Source organism: Labrus bergylta, chromosome 12, assembly GCF_963930695.1.
Source record: "Labrus bergylta chromosome 12, fLabBer1.1, whole genome shotgun sequence".
NCBI lineage: Eukaryota > Metazoa > Chordata > Actinopteri > Labriformes > Labridae > Labrus > Labrus bergylta.
In genome coordinates, this window is record NC_089206.1 from 117,809 (window position 1) to 142,808 (window position 25,000).

Below are 25,000 nucleotides of genomic sequence, written 5' to 3' on the forward strand. Positions count from 1 at the left end.
AGAGGTCAGAGTGTAGATCTGTGAGGTCAGAGGTCAGAGTGTAGATCTGTGAGGTCAGAGGTCAGTGTGTAGATCTGAGAGGTCAGAGGTCAGTGTGTAGATCTGTGAGGTCAGAGGTCAGAGTGTAGATCTGTGAGGTCAGAGGTCAGAGTGTAGATCTGTGAGGTCAGAGGTCAGTGTGTAGATCTGTGAGGTCAGAGGTCAGTGTGTAGATCTGTGAGGTCAGAGGTCAGAGTGTAGATCTGTGAGGTCAGAGGTCAGAGTGTAGATCTGTGAGGTCAGAGGTCAGTGTGTAGATCTGAGAGGTCAGAGGTCAGAGTGTAGATCTGTGAGGTCAGAGGTCAGTGTGTAGATCTGAGAGGTCAGAGGTCAGAGTGTAGATCTGTGAGGTCAGAGGTCAGTGTGTAGATCTGAGAGGTCAGAGGTCAGTGTGTAGATCTGTGAGGTCAGAGGTCAGAGTGTAGATCTGTGAGGTCAGAGGTCAGAGTGTAGATCTGTGAGGTCAGAGGTCAGAGTGTAGATCTGTGAGGTCAGAGGTCAGTGTGTAGATCTGAGAGGTCAGAGGTCAGAGTGTAGATCTGTGAGGTCAGAGGTCAGTGTGTAGATCTGTGAGGTCAGAGGTCAGAGTGTAGATCTGTGAGGTCAGAGGTCAGAGTGTAGATCTGTGAGGTCAGAGGTCAGTGTGTAGATCTGAGAGGTCAGAGGTCAGTGTGTAGATCTGTGAGGTCAGAGGTCAGAGTGTAGATCTGTGAGGTCAGAGGTCAGAGTGTAGATCTGTGAGGTCAGAGGTCAGTGTGTAGATCTGTGAGGTCAGAGGTCAGTGTGTAGATCTGTGAGGTCAGAGGTCAGAGTGTAGATCTGTGAGGTCAGAGGTCAGAGTGTAGATCTGTGAGGTCAGAGGTCAGTGTGTAGATCTGAGAGGTCAGAGGTCAGTGTGTAGATCTGTGAGGTCAGAGGTCAGAGTGTAGATCTGTGAGGTCAGAGGTCAGTGTGTAGATCTGAGAGGTCAGAGGTCAGTGTGTAGATCTGTGAGGTCAGAGGTCAGAGTGTAGATCTGTGAGGTCAGAGGTCAGTGTGTAGATCTGAGAGGTCAGAGGTCAGTGTGTAGATCTGTGAGGTCAGAGGTCAGTGTGTAGATCTGTGAGGTCAGAGGTCAGAGTGTAGATCTGTGAGGTCAGAGGTCAGAGTGTAGATCTGTGAGGTCAGAGGTCAGAGTGTAGATCTGTGAGGTCAGAGGTCAGTGTGTAGATCTGAGAGGTCAGAGGTCAGTGTGTAGATCTGTGAGGTCAGAGGTCAGAGTGTAGATCTGTGAGGTCAGAGGTCAGTGTGTAGATCTGAGAGGTCAGAGGTCAGTGTGTAGATCTGTGAGGTCAGAGGTCAGTGTGTAGATCTGAGAGGTCAGAGGTCAGTGTGTAGATCTGTGAGGTCAGAGGTCAGAGTGTAGATCTGTGAGGTCAGAGGTCAGTGTGTAGATCTGTGAGGTCAGAGGTCAGTGTGTAGATCTGAGAGGTCAGAGGTCAGTGTGTAGATCTGTGAGGTCAGAGGTCAGTGTGTAGATCTGTGAGGTCAGAGTGTAGATCTGTGAGGTCAGAGGTCAGAGTGTAGATCTGTGAGGTCAGAGGTCAGAGTGTAGATCTGTGAGGTCAGAGGTCAGTGTGTAGATCTGAGAGGTCAGAGGTCAGAGTGTAGATCTGTGAGGTCAGAGGTCAGAGTGTAGATCTGTGAGGTCAGAGGTCAGAGTGTAGATCTGTGAGGTCAGAGGTCAGAGTGTAGATCTGTGAGGTCAGAGGTCAGTGTGTAGATCTGAGAGGTCAGAGGTCAGTGTGTAGATCTGTGAGGTCAGAGGTCAGAGTGTAGATCTGTGAGGTCAGAGGTCAGAGTGTAGATCTGAGAGGTCAGAGGTCAGTGTGTAGATCTGTGAGGTCAGAGGTCAGAGTGTAGATCTGTGAGGTCAGAGGTCAGAGTGTAGATCTGTGAGGTCAGAGGTCAGTGTGTAGATCTGTGAGGTCAGAGGTCAGTGTGTAGATCTGTGAGGTCAGAGTGTAGATCTGTGAGGTCAGAGGTCAGAGTGTAGATCTGTGAGGTCAGAGGTCAGAGTGTAGATCTGTGAGGTCAGAGGTCAGTGTGTAGATCTGAGAGGTCAGAGGTCAGTGTGTAGATCTGTGAGGTCAGAGGTCAGAGTGTAGATCTGTGAGGTCAGAGGTCAGAGTGTAGATCTGTGAGGTCAGAGGTCAGTGTGTAGATCTGAGAGGTCAGAGGTCAGTGTGTAGATCTGTGAGGTCAGAGGTCAGAGTGTAGATCTGTGAGGTCAGAGGTCAGTGTGTAGATCTGAGAGGTCAGAGGTCAGTGTGTAGATCTGTGAGGTCAGAGGTCAGTGTGTAGATCTGTGAGGTCAGAGTGTAGATCTGAGAGGTCAGAGGTCAATGTGTAGATCTGAGAGGTCAGAGGTCAGTGTGTAGATCTGTGAGGTCAGAGGTCAGTGTGTAGATCTGTGAGGTCAGAGGTCAGTGTGTAGATCTGTGAGGTCAGAGGTCAGTGTGTAGATCTGTGAGGTCAGAGTGTAGATCTGAGAGGTCAGAGGTCAATGTGTAGATCTGAGAGGTCAGAGGTCAGTGTGTAGATCTGTGAGGTCAGAGGTCAGAGTGTGGATCTGAGAGGTCAGAGGTCAGTGTGTAGATCTGAGAGGTCAGAGGTCAGTGTGTAGATCTGTGAGGTCAGAGGTCAGAGTGTAGATCTGAGAGGTCAGAGTGTAGATCTGAGAGGTCAGAGGTCAGTGTGTAGATCTGAGAGGTCAGAGGTCAGTGTGTAGATCTGAGAGGTCAGAGGTCAGAGTGTAGATCTGAGAGGTCAGAGTGTAGATCTGAGAGGTCAGAGGTCAGAGTGTAGATCTGAGAGGTCAGAGGTCAGTGTGTAGATCTGAGAGGTCAGAGTGTAGATCTGAGAGGTCAGAGGTCAGAGTGTAGATCTGAGAGGTCAGAGGTCAGGTTAGTTTGTCTTTCTTGGTCTAACCTGAGTGGCTCCTCCTCCTCTTCTTCTTCTTCTTCTTCTTCTTGAGTTTGACTCTCAGGAAGTTCTTCCTCTCCTTCCTGTCCAGCTCCCTCCCTCCTTCCTTCTTCACTTCTCCTTAAAGATTAAACAAAGATGTGAATATCTTCATATTTCCCTTCCTGCTTCTCATGTTGTGTGTGAAACTCTAACCCCGCCCACTGGAGCCAGGAGACAAAGAGACCCCGCCCACTGGAGCCAGGAGACAAAGAGACCCCGCCCACTGGAGTCAGGAGACAAAGAGACCCCGCCCACCGGAGTCAGGAGACAAAGAGACCCCGCCCACTGGAGTCAGGAGACAAAGAGACCCCGCCCACTGGAGTCAGGAGACAAAGAGACCCCGCCCACTGGAGTCAGGAGACAAAGTGACCCCGCCCACTGGAGTCAGGAGACCCCGCCCACTGGAGTCAGGAGACAAAGAGACCCCGCCCACTGGAGCCAGGAGACAAAGAGACCCCGCCCACTGGAGTCAGGAGACAAAGAGACCCCGCCCACTGGAGTCAGGAGACAAAGAGACCCTGCCCACTGGAGCCAGGAGACAAAGAGACCCCGCCCACTGGAGTCAGGAGACAAAGAGACCCCGCCCACTGGAGTCAGGAGACAAAGAGACCCCGCCCACTCCATAAAGAGAGAAAGGCGTGGAGCGTTAACTCGTCTGGAACATCTTGAAAATATACAAAACTGTGAGCTCAACATCCAAACCTTTAACTGACTCCCCCCCCCCCCCCCCCACAGGACCCCCCCGCCTCCTGCAGCTCACTGAACACCGGTCTCACTCAGAACTCAATCCACTGTCCACATCTCATAACCGTGTTTACATCAGCAGAACTTCAGTGTTTCAGTGACCTTCAGTGACCTTCACCGGCTGATGTTTTTAGGATTGATTTTGAATGAACCAGGACACAGTCTGAGATCTTCAAGACCTGAAGACTAAAGGGGGTCAGGTCCTTACTGTCCCAGTGAAGCTCTCTGTTATTATTGTTATCGAGTTTGAAACCTGGAGACATTCTGTGTCCACACATCATCATTAGTTTGTGTGTTTGTGTTTCCTACCTGTTTCCATGGTGCTGTGCTCCCTGTCGTCATGGTGACTGTCCTGGTCCTCATTCCTGCCCTCTGACATCACGTCGCCCCCTTTGAAAGATGACCTCCTCCTCCTGAAACAACAGACACGGTTGTTTTCAAACACAATCCCTCTCTTATCGAGCGTCTGACTCTGGGATTCAAACCGTGGCCCTGACCTCACTGGCTCCGGCTCGCCGTCCGGCTCGTCCAGCTGCTGGTCAGAGTGGTAGTACTTGATGTGGTAGTGCAGCAGACTGGACTTCCTGAAGGACTTGGTGCAGCCGGGCGCGGGACACTTGAAGGGGTTGTGGTCGAGCTCGATGGAGAGGATGGGAGGAGGCTGGTTCTTAATCACCCGGTACACTGAGAGGAGATCAGAGCGCACGTTATTTCTGTTTCCTCTTTCAGGAGAAATCCTTCTGATGAAGTTTACAGTCTTTCAGGATGATGGTGAGCAGACAGAGGGTCAGGATTCTGTTTCTCTCTGGTTCAAACTCTTCTGATGAAGAGAACAGACCAAGAGGTTCATATTCATTTATCTTTTAGAAGGACAGAATACAAAATGTTTTCTCTGCTGACGACTTCAGAAATGTGTATTTGGTGGATGAGGTCCACTTTAAGTTTCCATGTGTTTGTCATGTTGCTGCTGTGTTGAAACAGAGAGACAGACTTCCCTTCATGTAGAGACGCTGCTGTTCAGTCAAAGTGCTCTCTCTCTTATTGAGAAGAAGAAGAAGAGGAAGAGGAAGAAGAGGAGGAGGAGGTTGTGTTTCTTACGTGGTTCTCTGCTGAACTTGTGAGTTGTGGGCAGGTGAGCCTGACGCTCCATCAGAACATCTGAGAGATGAGAGAACAGAAAGTGAACGAGCATGACGAGGTTCTCCTTTGGATCCTTTCTGCTTCACTAATGATGCATCTGATGTTTACCTTTCTCCAGGTAGGCGGGGTTAGGAGGAGCTGAGTGGGAGGAGTCAGCGGTGATTGGCTCGTTGCCACCTGAGAGAGGAGCAGGGAACAATCACAGCTTCAAACATCAACCAGCTTTAGGGGTGGTTAATTTACCCACAATGCATTTCAACACTTGTACAGAAGGGCGTGTAGCTTACTGTCATCTGTTTTCTTCTTTGCTGGTGGATGTGAGGATGAAGGTTCTGCCTTCCTCTTCTTCTCCTCCTCCTCAGCTCCTTCCTTCTCCTCTGATGTCTCCTCCTTCCTCTCCTCCTTCCTCTCCTCCTCCTCCTCCTCACTCCCTCGACCATCCTCCTCCTCACCGCTCTCCCCTTCCTCCCATCCCTCGCTTCCCACTGCGCTCTTCTCAGATCGGGACTTCTGCTCGGTCACACAAACACAGAGTGAGGATGAGGAAATCACTGAAGACAAACAGACGACAGCCAATAGGAATGAAGCTTTTCTTACTTCCTGGAAAGGTTTCACCTTGGTGGGTTTCACAGTCCGAACCACGCCGTCATAGAAACGCACTGTGTAGGAGTCTGACACACACACACAGACACACACACACACACACACACACACACACACACACACACACACACACAGACACACACACACACACACACACACACACACACACAGACACACACACACACACACACACACACACACACACACAGGACAGAGAAGCTGAGCTGTGCCACAGTACTGACTACATGTACCATGATGCATTGCGAGCAGTAGCCACAGGTTGAGTGTGTCCCTCCTATCCTCTTCACTTTAACCTTCAATCAGACTCACCGTCTCTGTTGACCCTCAGGATTTTGGCGGGGTAGAAACGACAGTCGGTCCAACAGGCCAGAACTTTAGTCCCTGAGAGGAACCTCTGAGAAGAAGAGGAACACAGAGGTTATCAGAGGACACACTGACTGTCACACACACACACACACACACACACACACACACACACACACACACACACACACAGACAGACAGACAGACAGACAGACAGACAGACACACACACACACACACACACACACACACACACACACACACACACACACACACACACACACACACACACACACACACCGGCTGTGAACAGGGAGGGTTCAGGCCCTGCCTCCTCAGGCTCACTCGCTCTAGAGGACGCAGGTATGGGGACGTCCACTGGAACCATTCATTGTGTCTCCGGCTCCACTGGCGGTAGTGGACCAGGACTTGTTCTGTGTCGTAGTCGATCTTCTCGATGGTGGCCGGATACCTTACAGGACGACATGATTCAAAAGTCATCAACGCTGAAGTGAGCACAGGTCAAAAAATACTAAAAACACCACTGTGTGTGTGTGTGTGTGTGTGTGTGTGTGTGTGTCTGTGTCTGTGTGTGTCTGTGTGTGTGTGTGTGTGTGTGTGTGTCTGTGTGTGTGTGTGTGTGTGTGTGTGTGTGTGTGTGTGTGTGGTCCTGACCAGTTCTTGTGGCGGTCTCGGGCTTCCAGCTGAGCTCCGACCTCGAAGGTGATCCCTGATCTGTCTGGAGGAGTTTTCATCTGACAAAAGAAAAACCTCTTCTGTGAACTACATGTCAACAAACAAACTGGTCAGGTGAACTACATGTCAACAAACAAACTGGTCAGGTGAACTACATGTCAACAAACAAACTGGTCAGGTGAACTACATGTCAACAAACAAACTGGTCAGGTGAACTACATGTCAACAAACAAACTGGTCAGGTGAACTACATGTCAACAAACAAACTGGTCAGGTGAACTACATGTCAACAAACAAACATGGAATAGTGACTTCAATCACATTCTTTAGCGATGTGTCGATGTCTGTGAACGGGGTCGATATCGACGATGTATTGAAACAAAAACAGAAGTAAAACGATGTTTCACGTTTCTTTCAGTGAAATGATTTATATTTTCATTTGTTGTCTTTTTGTGATTAAAGACTTTGAGTCATCTGATGAAAGCTGTGGTGTGAACAACATGAACTCTGAGAGGAAACACCTCTAATGAGCTGACACACATTAAAGGATGATTTTAACCTTCTCTAACTTTAATATCTTTTATTAAAACTTTAAATATTTTTAAATGTGTCATTTTAAAACAGTTTCACTTAATAGATGTGGTTTATGTTTGTGTTAAACAGACAAATATTCACCATGAGGTCGGATTTAAAGTTAGATAACAACATATTTATATTATATTATATTTATATTATCTGTAAACTAGCATAGCATGCTCACTGCATCTTAATCTGTATATTATTAGCATAGCATGCTCACTGCATCTTAATCTGTATATTATTAGTATAGCATGCTCACTGCATCTTAATCTGTATATTATTAGCATAGCATGCTCACTGCATCTTAATCTGTGTATTATTAGCATAGCATGCTCACTGCATCTTAATCTGTATATTATTAGCATAGCATGCTCACTGCATCTTAATCTGTGTATTATTAGCATAGCATGCTCACTGCATCTTAATCTGTATATTATTAGTATAGCATGCTCACTGCATCTTAATCTGTATATTATTAGTATAGCATGCTCACTGCATCTTAATCTGTATATTATTAGTATAGATGCTCACTGCATCTTAATCTGTATATTATTAGTATAGATGCTCACTGCATCTTAATCTGTATATTATTAGTATAGCATGCTCACTGCATCTTAATCTGTATATTATTAGCATAGATGCTCACTGCATCTTAATCTGTATATTATTAGTATAGATGCTCACTGCATCTTAATCTGTATATTATTAGTATAGCATGCTCACTGCATCTTAATCTGTATATTATTAGTATAGCATGCTCACTGCATCTTAATCTGTATATTATTAGTATAGCATGCTCACTGCATCTTAATCTGTATATTATTAGTATAGCATGCTCACTGCATCTTAATCTGTATATTATTAGTATAGCATGCTCACTGCACCTTAATCTGTATATTATTAGTATAGCATGCTCACTGCATCTTAATCTGTATATTATTAGTATAGCATGCTCACTGCACCTTAATCTGTATATTATTAGTATAGCATGCTCACTGCATCTTAATCTGTATATTATTAGTATAGCATGCTCACTGCATCTTAATCTGTATATTATTAGTATAGCATGCTCACTGCATCTTAATCTGTATATTATTAGTATAGCATGCTCACTGCATCTTAATCTGTATATTATTAGTATAGCATGCTCACTGCACCTTAATCTGTATATTATTAGTATAGCATGCTCACTGCACCTTAATCTGTATATTATTAGTATAGCATGCTCACTGCATCTTAATCTGTATATTATTAGTATAGCATGCTCACTGCATCTTAATCTGTATATTATTAGTATAGCATGCTCACTGCATCTTAATCTGTATATTATTAGTATAGATGCTCACTGCATCTTAATCTGTATATTATTAGTATAGCATGCTCACTGCATCTTAATCTGTATATTATTAGTATAGCATGCTCACTGCATCTTAATCTGTATATTATTAGTATAGCATGCTCACTGCATCTTAATCTGTATATTATTAGTATAGCATGCTCACTGCATCTTAATCTGTATATTATTAGTATAGCATGCTCACTGCATCTTATTCTGTATATTATTAGTATAGATGCTCACTGCACCTTAATCTGTATATTATTAGCATAGCATGCTCACTGCACCTTAATCTGTATATTATTAGTATAGATGCTCACTGCACCTTAATCTGTATATTATTAGCATAGCATGCTCACTGCACCTTAATCTGTATATTATTAGTATAGCATGCTCACTGCATCTTATTCTGTATATTATTAGTATAGATGCTCACTGCACCTTAATCTGTATATTATTAGCATAGCATGCTCACTGCACCTTAATCTGTATATTATTAGTATAGCATGCTCACTGCATCTTAATCTGTATATTATTAGTATAGCATGCTCACTGCATCTTAATCTGTATATTATTAGTATAGCATGCTCACTGCATCTTAATCTGTATATTATTAGTATAGCATGCTCACTGCATCTTAATCTGTATATTATTAGTATAGCATGCTCACTGCATCTTAATCTGTATATTATTAGTATAGATGCTCACTGCATCTTAATCTGTATATTATTAGTATAGCATGCTCACTGCATCTTAATCTGTATATTATAATCCTAAAAACACACTTATTTTGTAGCATTACTTATTTATAGCATTTATTTATATTTATTGCATCCCATTAATCCAGCCATCCAGATTTAACTAATAATTCACTTTTTTAGTCTACATTTGTAAATTTTGTAATTACTGTACATAGAACAGAATTACTGTACATAGAACAGACTTACTGTACATAGAACAGACTTACTGTACATAGCACAGACTTACTGTACATAGCACAGACTTACTGTACATAGAACAGACTTACTGTACATAGCAGACTTACTGTACATAGAACAGACTTACTGTACATAGCAGACTTACTGTACATAGAACAGACTTACTGTACATAGAACAGACTTACTGTACATAGCAGACTTACTGTACATAGAACAGACTTACTGTACATAGCAGACTTACTGTACATAGAACAGACTTACTGTACATAGAACAGACTTACTGTACATAGCACAGACTTACTGTACATAGAACAGACTTACTGTACATAGCACAGACTTACTGTACATAGCACAGACTTACTGTACATAGAACAGACTTACTGTACATAGAACAGACTTACTGTACATAGAACAGAATTACTGTACATAGAACAGACTTACTGTACATAGAACAGACTTACTGTACATAGAACAGACTTACTGTACATAGAACAGACTTACTGTACATAGCACAGACTTACTGTACATAGAACAGAATTACTGTACATAGCACAGACTTACTGTACATAGAACAGACTTACTGTACATAGACTTACTGTACATAGAACAGACTTACTGTACATAGCACAGAATTACTGTACATAGAACAGACTTACTGTACATAGCACAGAATTACTGTACATAGAACAGACTTACTGTACATAGAACAGACTTACTGTACATAGACTTACTGTACATAGAACAGAATTACTGTACATAGCACAGAATTACTGTACATAGAACAGACTTACTGTACATAGAACAGACTTACTGTACATAGAACAGACTTACTGTACATAGCACAGACTTACTGTACATAGAACAGACTTACTGAACATAGAACAGAATTACTGTACAAAGAACTTAATTACTGTACATAGAACAGACTTACTGTACATAGCACAGACTTACTGTACATAGACTTACTGTACATAGAACAGAATTACTGTACATAGAACAGAATTACTGTACATAGAACAGACTTACTGTACATAGAACAGAATTACTGTACATAGAACAGACTTACTGTACATAGCACAGACTAACTGTACATAGAACAGACTTACTGAACATAGAACAGAATTACTGTACAAAGAACTTAATTACTGTACATAGAACAGACTTACTGTACATAGCACAGACTTACTGTACATAGACTTACTGTACATAGAACAGAATTACTGTACATACAACAGAATTACTGTACATAGAACAGACTTACTGTACATAGAACAGAATTACTGTACATAGAACAGACTTACTGTACATAGAACAGAATTACTGTACATAGCACAGACTCTTGCACTCTATTACTGTACATAGAACAGAATTACTGTACATAGAACAGAATTACTGTACATAGCACAGACTTACTGTACATAGAACAGACTTACTGTACATAGCACAGACTTACTGTACATAGAACAGACTTACTGTACATAGCACAGACTTACTGTACATAGAACAGAATTACTGTACATAGCACAGACTTACTGTACATAGAACAGACTTACTGTACATAGCACAGAATTACTGTACATAGAACAGAATTACTGTACATAGAACAGACTTACTGTACATAGCACAGAATTACTGTACATAGAACAGAATTACTGTACATAGAACAGACTTACTGTACATAGCACAGAATTACTGTACATAGAACAGAATTACTGTACATAGAACAGAATTACTGTACATAGAACAGACTTACTGTACATAGCACAGAATTACTGTACATAGAACAGAATTACTGTACATAGAACAGACTTACTGTACATAGCACAGAATTACTGTACATAGAACAGAATTACTGTACATAGAACAGAATTACTGTACATAGAACAGACTTACTGTACATAGCACAGACTTACTGTACATAGAACAGACTTACTGTACATAGAACAGACTTACTGTACATAGCACAGACTTACTGTACATAGAACAGACTTACTGTACATAGCACAGACTTACTGTACATAGAACAGACTTACTGTACATAGCAGACTTACTGTACATAGAACAGACTTACTGTACATAGCACAGACTTACTGTACATAGAACAGACTTACTGTACATAGAACAGAATTACTGTACATAGAACAGACTTACTGTACATAGCACAGACTTACTGTACATAGAACAGACTTACTGTACATAGCACAGACTTACTGTACATAGCACAGAATTACTGTACATAGAACAGACTTACTGTACATAGAACAGACTTACTGTACATAGCACAGACTTACTGTACATAGCACAGACTTACTGTACATAGAACAGACTTACTGTACATAGCACAGAATTACTGTACATAGAACAGACTTACTGTACATAGAACAGACTTACTGTACATAGCACAGACTTACTGTACATAGAACAGACTTACTGTACATAGAACAGACTTACTGTACATAGCACAGACTTACTGTACATAGAACAGACTTACTGTACATAGCACAGACTTACTGTACATAGAACAGACTTACTGTACATAGCACAGAATTACTGTACATAGAACAGAATTACTGTACATAGCACAGACTTACTGTACATAGAACACTTACTGTACATAGCACAGACTTACTGTACATAGAACAGACTTACTGTACATAGCACAGACTTACTGTACATAGAACAGACTTACTGTACATAGCACAGAATTACTGTACATAGAACAGACTTACTGTACATAGCACAGAATTACTGTACATAGCACAGAATTACTGTACATAGCACAGAATTACTGTACATAGAACAGAATTACTGTACATAGAACAGACTTACTGTACATAGCACAGACTTACTGTACATAGCACAGACTTACTGTACATAGCACAGAATTACTGTACATAGAACAGAATTACTGTACATAGAACAGACTTACTGTACATAGAACAGACTTACTGTACATAGCACAGAATTACTGTACATAGAACAGAATTACTGTACATAGAACAGAATTACTGTACATAGAACAGACTTACTGTACATAGCACAGACTTACTGTACATAGAACAGACTTACTGTACATAGCACAGACTTACTGTACATAGAACAGACTTACTGTACATAGAACAGAATTACTGTACATAGAACAGACTTACTGTACATAGAACAGACTTACTGTACATAGCACAGACTTACTGTACATAGCACAGACTTACTGTACATAGAACAGACTTACTGTACATAGCAGACTTACTGTACATAGAACAGACTTACTGTACATAGCACAGACTTACTGTACATAGAACAGACTTACTGTACATAGCACAGACTTACTGTACATAGAACAGACTTACTGTACATAGAACAGAATTACTGTACATAGAACAGACTTACTGTACATAGCACAGACTTACTGTACATAGCACAGAATTACTGTACATAGAACAGACTTACTGTACATAGCACAGACTTACTGTACATAGCACAGACTTACTGTACATAGAACAGACTTACTGTACATAGCACAGACTTACTGTACATAGCACAGACTTACTGTACATAGCACAGACTTACTGTACATAGAACAGACTTACTGTACATAGCACAGACTTACTGTACATAGAACAGACTTACTGTACATAGCACAGACTTACTGTACATAGCACAGACTTACTGTACATAGAACAGACTTACTGTACATAGAACAGAATTACTGTACATAGCACAGACTTACTGTACATAGAACAGACTTACTGTACATAGCACAGAATTACTGTACATAGAACAGACTTACTGTACATAGAACAGACTTACTGTACATAGCACAGAATTACTGTACATAGCACAGAATTACTGTACATAGAACAGACTTACTGTACATAGCACAGAATTACTGTACATAGCACAGACTTACTGTACATAGAACAGACTTACTGTACATAGAACAGACTTACTGTACATAGCACAGAATTACTGTACATAGAACAGAATTACTGTACATAGCACAGACTTACTGTACATAGAACAGACTTACTGTACATAGCACAGACTTACTGTACATAGCACAGAATTACTGTACATAGAACAGACTTACTGTACATAGAACAGACTTACTGTACATAGCACAGACTTACTGTACATAGAACAGACTTACTGTACATAGAACAGACTTACTGTACATAGAACAGAATTACTGTACATAGAACAGACTTACTGTACATAGCACAGAATTACTGTACATAGAACAGACTTACTGTACATAGCACAGACTTACTGTACATAGAACAGAATTACTGTACATAGAACAGAATTACTGTACATAGAACAGACTTACTGTACATAGTACAGACTCTTACTCTATTACTGTACATAGAACAGACTTACTGTACATAGAACAGAATTACTGTACATAGAACAGGCTTACTGTACATAGCAGACTTACTGTACATAGAACAGAATTACTGTACATAGAACAGACTTACTGTACATAGAACAGACTCTTACTCTATTACTGTACATAGAACAGACTTACTGTACATAGCACAGACTTACTGTACATAGAACAGACTTACTGTACATAGAACAGACTTACTGTACATAGCACAGAATTACTGTACATAGCACAGACTTACTGTACATAGAACAGAATTACTGTACATAGCACAGAATTACTGTACATAGAACAGACTTACTGTACATAGAACAGACTTACTGTACATAGAACAGACTTACTGTACATAGCACAGAATTACTGTACATAGAACAGAATTACTGTACATAGAACAGACTTACTGTACATAGAACAGAATTACTGTACATAGAACAGAATTACTGTACATAGCACAGAATTACTGTACATAGAACAGAATTACTGTACATAGAACAGACTTACTGTACATAGAACAGAATTACTGTACATAGAACAGACTTACTGTACATAGAACAGACTCTTACTCTATTACTGTACATAGAACAGACTTACTGTACATAGCACAGACTTACTGTACATAGAACAGACTTACTGTACATAGCACAGAATTACTGTACATAGCACAGAATTACTGTACATAGAACAGACTTACTGTACATAGAACAGAATTACTGTACATAGAACAGAATTACTGTACATAGAACAGACTTACTGTACATAGCACAGAATTACTGTACATAGAACAGACTTACTGTACATAGAACAGACTTACTGTACATAGCACAGACTTACTGTACATAGCACAGAATTACTGTACATAGCAGACTTACTGTACATAGCACAGACTTACTGTACATAGCACAGACTTACTGTACATAGCACAGAATTACTGTACATAGAACAGAATTACTGTACATAGCACAGAATTACTGTACATAGAACAGACTTACTGTACATAGCACAGAATTACTGTACATAGAACAGAATTACTGTACATAGCACAGAATTACTGTACATAGAACAGACTTACTGTACATAGAACAGAATTACTGTACATAGCACAGACTTACTGTACATAGAACAGAATTACTGTACATAGCACAGAATTACTGTACATAGAACAGAATTACTGTACATAGCACAGAATTACTGTACATAGAACAGACTTACTGTACATAGAACAGAATTACTGTACATAGCACAGACTTACTGTACATAGAACAGACTTACTGTACATAGAACAGAATTACTGTACATAGCACAGACTTACTGTACATAGAACAGAATTACTGTACATAGCACAGAATTACTGTACATAGAACAGACTTACTGTACATAGCACAGACTTACTGTACATAGCACAGAATTACTGTACATAGAACAGACTTACTGTACATAGAACAGAATTACTGTACATAGAACAGACTTACTGTACATAGAACAGAATTACTGTACATAGCACAGAATTACTGTACATAGAACAGACTTACTGTACATAGAACAGAATTACTGTACATAGAACAGAATTACTGTACATAGCACAGAATTACTGTACATAGAACAGACTTACTGTACATAGCACAGAATTACTGTACATAGAACAGAATTACTGTACATAGCACAGAATTACTGTACATAGAACAGACTTACTGTACATAGAACAGAATTACTGTACATAGCACAGACTTACTGTACATAGAACAGAATTACTGTACATAGCACAGAATTACTGTACATAGAACAGAATTACTGTACATAGCACAGAATTACTGTACATAGAACAGACTTACTGTACATAGAACAGAATTACTGTACATAGCACAGACTTACTGTACATAGAACAGACTTACTGTACATAGAACAGAATTACTGTACATAGCACAGACTTACTGTACATAGAACAGAATTACTGTACATAGCACAGAATTACTGTACATAGAACAGACTTACTGTACATAGCACAGACTTACTGTACATAGCACAGAATTACTGTACATAGAACAGACTTACTGTACATAGAACAGAATTACTGTACATAGAACAGACTTACTGTACATAGAACAGAATTACTGTACATAGCACAGAATTACTGTACATAGAACAGACTTACTGTACATAGAACAGAATTACTGTACATAGCACAGAATTACTGTACATAGCACAGACTTACTGTACATAGAACAGACTTACTGTACATAGAACAGAATTACTGAACATAGCACAGACTTACTGTACATAGAACAGACTTACTGTACATAGAACAGAATTACTGTACATAGAACAGACTTACTGAACATAGAACAGACTTACTGTACATAGAACAGACTTACTGTACATAGAACAGACTTACTGTACATAGAACAGACTTACTGAACATAGAACAGACTCTTACACTTTCTGCTTATTTGCACTTCTGGTGAGATGCCAAACCTCATTTCGTTACTCTATACTTGTATATGTGTAATGACAATAAAGTTGAATCTCATATCCACCGCACGTTACGTGATGACATCATACGTACATGACGTCGCTAAAGATAACGGTTACAGCCAAACTTTTTTCACTTTAGTTTCTTTAAAATGTTTAAATCTAAAGTTCTCTTAATAACAAAGTGTTTAATGTCGGAACGTAACAACTCGGCCGTTTTGATAAATCAATGAAAAGAACTCTTCTAAGTCTTATCTGTCAAAGAAGCTGATTGGCTAACGAACTGGTAAGGATGTCTATATGGAGTTTTCATTGGGCCTCTCTGCTGTCAGTAGAAAAGAGCCCCGCCTCCTGGGGCCGTTCGGAGTTGTGACAGATGCTAAAGATGCTAAAGCTAGCTGTGTTAGCTCCAAAGAGCGCCGAGCAGTGAGCTCTGTCTGCTCCCAAAGTTAACCACCGTTTCCTACATCCGGGGTGTTAGAGAGGCGCGCGACTGTTTAAAGTGTATTCATTGAGCTTTTCTTGTTAAACACAGTTGAATCTTCTCTCCATTGACTTTACATAGATAAGCTAACGATGCTAACGGTTAGCTTGTGCTGAGGTGAACTAGCTCAGTGACAGCTGAACACGGAAACCTTTAAAAACCCTCCGTGCTCTTTACACTCAATGTTCACACTAAAAGGAGAATATATTCACACTAAAAGGAGAATATATTCACACTAAAAGGAGAATATATTCACACTAAAAGGAGAATATATTCACACTAAAAGGAGAATAAAAGTAGCAGAAAAAGCTTGATTACCTCTCGCGCTACTTGTGCACTGCACTCTTTAGTGCTGGGATAGTCACAGTGCGCATGCGCGAGTGGATCCGTCCAGCTGGTTTGTGTTTATCTGCCTGTCTATTGGAGGATCGTGTTTTGGGTTTTCATGTTTACCTCTTTGTTCAGTTGGTAATGTCTGTAGAGAATCTACTGTTTAAGATCTGACTGAATAATTAATGATGTGAGACTCATCACTGGAGGATTATATATATGATAATATATATATTATATATATATAATATATATATTATATTATTATATATAATATATATAATAATATAATATATATATCATATATATATAATATATATATAACATTATTATATATATATATTATACATAATAATATAATATATATATCATATATATATAATATTATTATATATAATATATATTATATATAATAATATAATATATATATATAATATTATTATATATAATAATATCATATATATATCATATATATATAATATATATATATAATATTATTATATATAATATATATATTATATATAATAATATAATATATATATAATATATATATATTATATATATAATATTATTATATAATATTATTATATATAATATATATATTATATTATTATAATATAATATATATATAATATATATAATAATATTATATATAGAATATATATATATAGAATATATAATAATATAATATATATATTATATATAATAATATAATATATATAATATATATATAATATTATTATATATAATATATATATTATTATTATATATTATTATATATAATATATATATTATATTATTATAATATAATATATATATAATATATATAATAATATTATATATATAATATTATATATATATTATTATAATAATATTATATATATATTATATATAATATATATATAATATATATTATATATAATGAGAGGATAAAGACAAAGGAAAGTTTATTACTACATCCCATTTCATCAACAAGGCGATTCAAAGTGAAAAGACAGAATGCAGAAAATATAAAAATCATTCATCAAACCGTTAAGAGAGAAGATGTGAACAGGTTTTAATCGAGATCCTGGACACACACTCTTTATGGTGAACATCCAGATGTTTGATTTAAAGCTGTGTGTTCATGAAACATGATGACATTGTGATGGATATCTCTCCATAATCATCTACTTTGAATGTTTTTCAATAAATCATAAGAACATCGTGAAACTCTTTGATTTCAATCTGATGAAATAATGAACTTTAAAAAACATTATTCTTCTTTCTGCTCTTTTCATCCAAGATTTGACATTTTTGTAAATAATATAACAGAGTCGGGTCTAGACCGGGCGCCTGGACCCGGGGTCTAGACCAGGGGTCTGGACCGGGGGCCTGGACCGGGGGCCTGGACCGGGGTCCTGGACCAGGGGTCTAGACCGGGGGCCTGGACCAGGGTCAGTGAATCCAGAAAAAGATTCTCTGGGTTTGTTGAACTCTAGTTTCCTCTGCTGTGTTTGTTATGAATAAAGACTGATCGATGTTTCTAAAGAAGTCATGTGATTGGTTCATTCTTTGAGGTGGGGGGCCAGACGAGGGTCTTCTTTGAGGTGGGGGGCCAGACGAGGGTCTTCTTTCAGCATGAGATTGAAAGCAGTGTTTCTCTGAGCAGCTGCCTCTTTGTGCCTGAAACAAAGAAACACAAACATAGATCAGGAAACTGAAGCTTCACATCTACACTCCAGATAATCTCCAGACCTGTTCACATATAAATCCTCACAGAGGGGGACTTTCCTTGTCAGGGGGGGGCTATCCCTGTTAGATTGGGGGGCTGGGGGGTGGGAAACGACTATCCTTGTCAGGGGGGGGTGGGTCTCAGGGGATTTCCTGAGGTAAGACGTGACGTAAATAAACAACGCGGAAGTAGCAACAGAGTCCGCTACATGACGTTATAATGATCTGTCTTTATATCAATGCTCTGTGTAATCTAATGGAATGAAGAGAGGAGAACAACATACTGACAAACAGAATGAAGAGAGAACAACATACTGACAAACAGAATGAAGAGAGAAGAACAACATACTGACAAACAGAATGAAGAGAGAACAACATACTGACAAACAGAATGAAGAGAGAAGAACATACTGACAAACAGAATGAAGAGAGAACAACATACTGACAAACAGAATGAAGAGAGAAGAGAGAAGAACAACATACTGACAAACAGAATGAAGACAGAACAACATACTGACAAACAGAATGAAGAGAGAAGAACATACTGACAAACAGAATGAAGAGAGAAGAACAACATACTGACAAACAGAATGAAGAGAGAACAACATACTGACAAACAGAATGAAGAGAGAAGAACAACATACTGACAAACAGAATGAAGAGAGAACAACATACTGACAAACAGAATGAAGAGAGAAAAACAACATACTGACAAACAGAATGAAGAGAGAACAACATACTGACAAACAGAATGAAGAGAGAAGAACAACATACTGACAAACAGAATGAAGAGAGAAGAACAACATACTGACAAACAGAATGAAGAGAGAACAACATACTGACAAACAGAATGAAGAGAGAAGAACAACATACTGACAAACAGAATGAAGAGAGAACAACATACTGACAAACAGAATGAAGAGAGAACAACATACTGACAAACAGAATGAAAAGAGAAGAACATACTGACAAACAGAATGAAGAGAGAACAACATACTGACAAACAGAATGAAGAGAGAAGAACAACATACTGACAAACAGAATGAAGAGAGAACAACATACTGACAAACAGAATGAAGAGAGAAGAACATACTGACAAACAGAATGAAGAGAGAACAACATACTGACAAACAGAATGAAGAGAGAAGAACATACTGACAAACAGAATGAAGAGAGAACAACATACTGACAAACAGAATGAAGAGAGAACAACATACTGACAAACAGAATGAAGAGAGAAGAACAACATACTGACAAACAGAATGAAGAGAGAAGAACAACATACTGACAAACAGAATGAAGAGAGAACAACATGCTGACAAACAGAATGAAGAGAGAAGAACATACTGACAAACAGAATGAAGATAGAAGAACAACATACTGACAAACAGAATGAAGAGAGAACAACATACTGACAAACAGAATGAAGAGAGAAGAACAACATACTGACAAACAGAATGAAGAGAGAACAACATACTGACAAACAGAATGAAGAGAGAAGAACAACATACTGACAAACAGAATGAAGAGAGAAGAACAACATACTGACAAACAGAATGAAGAGAGAACAACATACTGATAAACAGAATGAAAAGAGAAGAACATACTGACAAACAGAATGAAGAGAGAACAACATACTGACAAACAGAATGAAGAGAGAAGAACAACATACTGACAAACAGAATGAAGAGAGAACAACATACTGATAAACAGAATGAAGAGAGAAGAACATACTGACAAACAGAATGAAGAGAGAACAACATGCTGACAAACAGAATGAAGAGAGAAGAACATACTGACAAACAGAATGAAGAGAGAACAACATACTGACAAACAGAATGAAGATAGAAGAACAACATACTGACAAACAGAATGAAGAGAGAACAACATACTGACAAACAGAATGAAGAGAGAAGAACAACATACTGACAAACAGAATGAAGAGAGAACAACATACTGACAAACAGAATGAAGAGAGAAGAACAACATACTGACAAACAGAATGAAGAGAGAACAACATACTGACAAACAGAATGAAGAGAGAAGAACATACTGACAAACAGAATGAAGAGAGAACAACATACTGACAAACAGAATGAAGAGAGAACAACATACTGACAAACAGAATGAAGAGAGAAGAACAACATACTGACAAACAGAATGAAGAGAGAACAACATACTGACAAACAGAATGAAGAGAGAAGAACAACATACTGACAAACAGAATGAAGAGAGGAGAACAACATACTGACAAACAGAATGAAGAGAGGAGAACAACATACTGACAAACAGAATGAAGAGAGGAGAACAACATACTGACAAACAGAATGAAGAGAGGAGAACAACATACTGACAAACAGAATGAAGAGAGAAGAACATACTGACAAACAGAATGAAGAGAGAAGAACAACATACTGACAAACAGAATGAAGAGAGGAGAACAACATACTGACAAACAGAATGAAGAGAGAAGAACAACATACTGACAAACAGAATGAAGAGAGAACAACATACTGACAAACAGAATGAAGAGAGAAGAACAACATACTGACAAACAGAATGAAGAGAGAACAACATACTGACAAACAGAATGAAGAGAGGAGAACAACATACTGACAAACAGAATGAAGAGAGAACAACATACTGACAAACAGAATGAAGAGAGAAGAACAACATACTGACAAACAGAATGAAGAGAGAACAACATACTGACAAACAGAATGAAGAGAGGAGAACAACATACTGAAAAACAGAATGAAGAGAGAACAACATACTGACAAACAGAATGAAGAGAGAACAACATACTGACAAACAGAATGAAGAGAGGAGAACAACATACTGACAAACAGAATGAAGAGAGAACAACATACTGACAAACAGAATGAAGAGAGGAGAACAACATACTGACAAACAGAATGAAGAGAGGAGAACAACATACTGAAAAACAGAATGAAGAGAGAAGAACATACTGACAAACAGAATGAAGAGAGAACAACATACTGACAAACAGAATGAAGAGAGGAGAACATACTGACAAACAGAATGAAGAGAGAAGAACATACTGACAAACAGAATGAAGAGAGAACAACATACTGAAAAACAGAATGAAGAGAGAACAACATACTGACAAACAGAATGAAGAGAGAAGAACAACATACTGACAAACAGAATGAAGAGAGGAGAACAACATACTGACAAACAGAATGAAGAGAGAAGAACATGCTGACAAACAGAATGAAGAGAGAACAACATACTGACAAACAGAATGAAGAGAGAAGAACATACTGACAAACAGAATGAAGAGAGAAGAACAACATACTGACAAACAGAATGAAGAGAGAAGAACATGCTGACAAACAGAATGAAGAGAGAACAACATACTGACAAACAGAATGAAGAGAGAAGAACATACTGACAAACAGAATGAAGAGAGGAGAACAACATACTGACAAACAGAATGAAGAGGAGAACAACATACTGACAAACAGAATGAAGAGAGAACAACATACTGACAAACAGAATGAAGAGAGAAGAACATACTGACAAACAGAATGAAGAGAGAACAACATACTGACAAACAGAATGAAGAGAGAAGAACAACATACTGACAAACAGAATGAAGAGAGAACAACATACTGACAAACAGAATGAAGAGAGAAGAACATACTGACAAACAGAATGAAGAGAGAACAACATACTGACAAACAGAATGAAGAGAGAAGAACATACTGACAAACAGAATGAAGAGAGAAGAACAACATACTGACAAACAGAATGAAGAGAGAAGAACATACTGACAAACAGAATGAAGAGAGAAGAACAACATACTGACAAACAGAATGAAGAGAGAAGAACAACGTAGGTTCATTAGAGCATGGAGATCATAGAGGTCACGTGCAGACCTGTGTGTGTGTTTCAGTGTGTGTGTGTGTGTGTGTGTGTGTGTGTGTGTTTCAGTGTGTGTGTGTTTCAGTGTGTGTGTGTGTGTTTCAGTGTGTGTGGGGGTGTTTTTCAGTGTGTGTGTTTAAGTGTGTGTGTTTCAGTGTGTGTGTTTGTGTTTCAGTGTGTGTGTGTGTGTGTGTATGTGTGTGTGTGTGTGTGTGTGTGTGTGTGTTTCAGTGTGTGTGTTTCAGTGTATGTGTGTGTGTGTGTGTGTGTGTGTGTTTCAGTGTGTGTGTGTGTGTGTGTGTGTGTGTGTGTGTGTGTGTGTGTGTGTGTGTGTGTGTGTGTGTGTGTGTGTGTGTCAGCCCGTACATCCTGAGCCGGGTCTTGGTCACTTGTATTCTCAGGGTTTTCTCGGAGCAGTAGGTCTGGTACTGGTCTCTCTGTGGATCCGTCATGGTGAGCTGGTTCTTCTGGAACCACTGCTGCTTCCTCTGCAGCTCCTGAGTCTCCTGAACACACAGAACACATGAGCCCACTCAAGTCTTCTTTAACGTGATGGACCCTGTGCTGGTTCTGGTCTACAGAGACCCCCCCTCTCTATCAGTCCTCTTGTGCTTCACCTTGTTGTAGCGCTCCTGGATGAGGTTGGCCTGCTCCACCAGTCTCTGTGTGAACTGGGTTAAACAGTGGTGGTGGACCTGCAGGGCGTCCTGACGGCTCAGAGTCTTTGGGTTGTTCAGTTTGATCATGAAGGGAGCCAGGATGTCGTGTTTCTTCTGCTGCAGCCAGCGCTGCTCGTCTGCAGCCAAGCGCTCCTACAACAACATGACATCATGCAGAGCTTCTGTCTCTCTCACAGGAATACTTTCACATACTGTGAGTTTCTCTTACCATTTCCTGCCTCTGGCTGCGCGCTCTCTCAGCTCCCATGGTCGTCCACGGTGAGAGGTGAAGCTCAACGCTGTCCTGCTCCTCTTTTCTGCACGCCGTGATGTCCCTCATCTACTCACACAAACAGGAAGAAGAATTCATTAAGCTACTGTGTGACTTCCTTCTGTTACCTCACAGCTGGTTTTCTATTTCTGAACACAGAACTAAATGAAAAAGAACAGAGACTTGAGAAGACTCTGAATGATTCAAACGCTGCTCTCTAACCTCCTATTTTCACATGTTTGGGGTCAGATAAGATGTTTCAGGATTTCACCACCAACTGCTTCTTGTTTCCACTGACGACTCAGATTGTTAGTTCATATTTCTGATCACAAGGGGGCGACTCTAAAAAGTGGAATCTGAGACGATTGGCTGGTCAGAGGCTCAGTGGAACAGCTCCATGGGGGTGTTTAATGACTTTACATAGATGGGTCTGTTTTAAATACTTCATGACTCATCGCCTCTCTTGGTGTACATATCTCATTATTAAAACACTCTCCTCAGTGTGTGCATGTCAACGTGTTCAGGATTTCATTGAATACAGGAAACGTCAGTCATCGCACAGTCGCGTGTGATTGGCCGAGTATAGAAATATTAGAACAGGTGCAGGCACCTCCTTTGAACTCAGGCTCTGATTGGCTGCTATAGGATCAGTGAAGACCAGGACCAGGATCAGTCTAAACCCGTGTGACAGCTTCAAGGTTAATCCAGGATGATGTTACCTCCTTCAAGGACTGGATGATCTGTAGAACCGCCTCCTCCTCGTCCCTCATCAGAGCCGTCAGCAGATCAAACAGAGCCAGGGTGTTCAGAGTCTCCTCAGACGGATCCACCTGAACCCCCCCCCCATACACACACACACACGTTACTTCACAGTGTATGATCCCAGGAGCAGCTCAAAGACCTTCAGGGTCCTGGTTTGTGTACCTGTGAGCTGGAGACCATGTGAGGTGTGAAGTCCTCGGCCTTCTCCTTCTCGGTCGACTCTCGAGGTTTGATGAAGCTCCTCGTTGAAGCGATGACTCGGTTCTCCTCTACGTGATAGGTCAACTCTATACGTCTCTCAGCCAATAGGAACACTCGCTCAGCCACGTCCTCGTTGGCACGTTTAGATGAGTTACGATGGAAGCGCTCCACCACTTTCTACACACACACACACACACACACACACACACACACACACACACACACACACACACACACACACACACACACACACACACACATGAACACACACGAACACACACATGAACACACACACACATGAACACACACACACGAACAGACACACATGAACACACACACGAACACAGACATGAACACACACACACACACACACATGAACACACACACACACACACACACACATGAACACACACGAACACAGACATGAACACACACACA

General features: G+C 39.8%; 2 protein-coding genes across 2 annotated transcripts in view; both read right to left on the minus strand.

Annotated features, from left to right (window-relative positions):
* Positions 1–17,113, minus strand: part of LOC136181167 (PHD finger protein 20-like) — an 18,586-nt gene extending 1,473 nt beyond the window's left edge. Inside the window, exons 1-11 of the mRNA XM_065961712.1 lie at positions 17,057–17,113; positions 6,531–6,610; positions 6,156–6,327; positions 5,863–5,947; positions 5,527–5,600; positions 5,217–5,439; positions 5,038–5,106; positions 4,888–4,947; positions 4,287–4,473; positions 4,099–4,202; positions 3,010–3,123 (exon numbers count right to left, since the gene is read on the minus strand). Coding sequence (XP_065817784.1) covers positions 3,010–3,123; positions 4,099–4,202; positions 4,287–4,473; positions 4,888–4,947; positions 5,038–5,106; positions 5,217–5,439; positions 5,527–5,600; positions 5,863–5,947; positions 6,156–6,327; positions 6,531–6,610 — 1,168 coding nt within the window. The 5' untranslated portion in view covers positions 17,057–17,113. The remainder of the gene's footprint in view (positions 1–3,009; positions 3,124–4,098; positions 4,203–4,286; positions 4,474–4,887; positions 4,948–5,037; positions 5,107–5,216; positions 5,440–5,526; positions 5,601–5,862; positions 5,948–6,155; positions 6,328–6,530; positions 6,611–17,056) is intronic.
* An 885-nt stretch (positions 17,114–17,998) lies between these two features.
* The window catches only part of ccdc135 (coiled-coil domain containing 135), a 33,314-nt gene continuing 26,312 nt past the window's right edge, over positions 17,999–25,000 (minus strand). The window contains exons 13-18 of the mRNA XM_065961744.1: positions 24,524–24,739; positions 24,319–24,429; positions 23,558–23,668; positions 23,287–23,481; positions 23,036–23,175; positions 17,999–18,733 (exon numbers count right to left, since the gene is read on the minus strand). Of these exons, the coding sequence (XP_065817816.1) occupies positions 18,616–18,733; positions 23,036–23,175; positions 23,287–23,481; positions 23,558–23,668; positions 24,319–24,429; positions 24,524–24,739 (891 nt within the window). The 3' untranslated portion in view covers positions 17,999–18,615. The remainder of the gene's footprint in view (positions 18,734–23,035; positions 23,176–23,286; positions 23,482–23,557; positions 23,669–24,318; positions 24,430–24,523; positions 24,740–25,000) is intronic.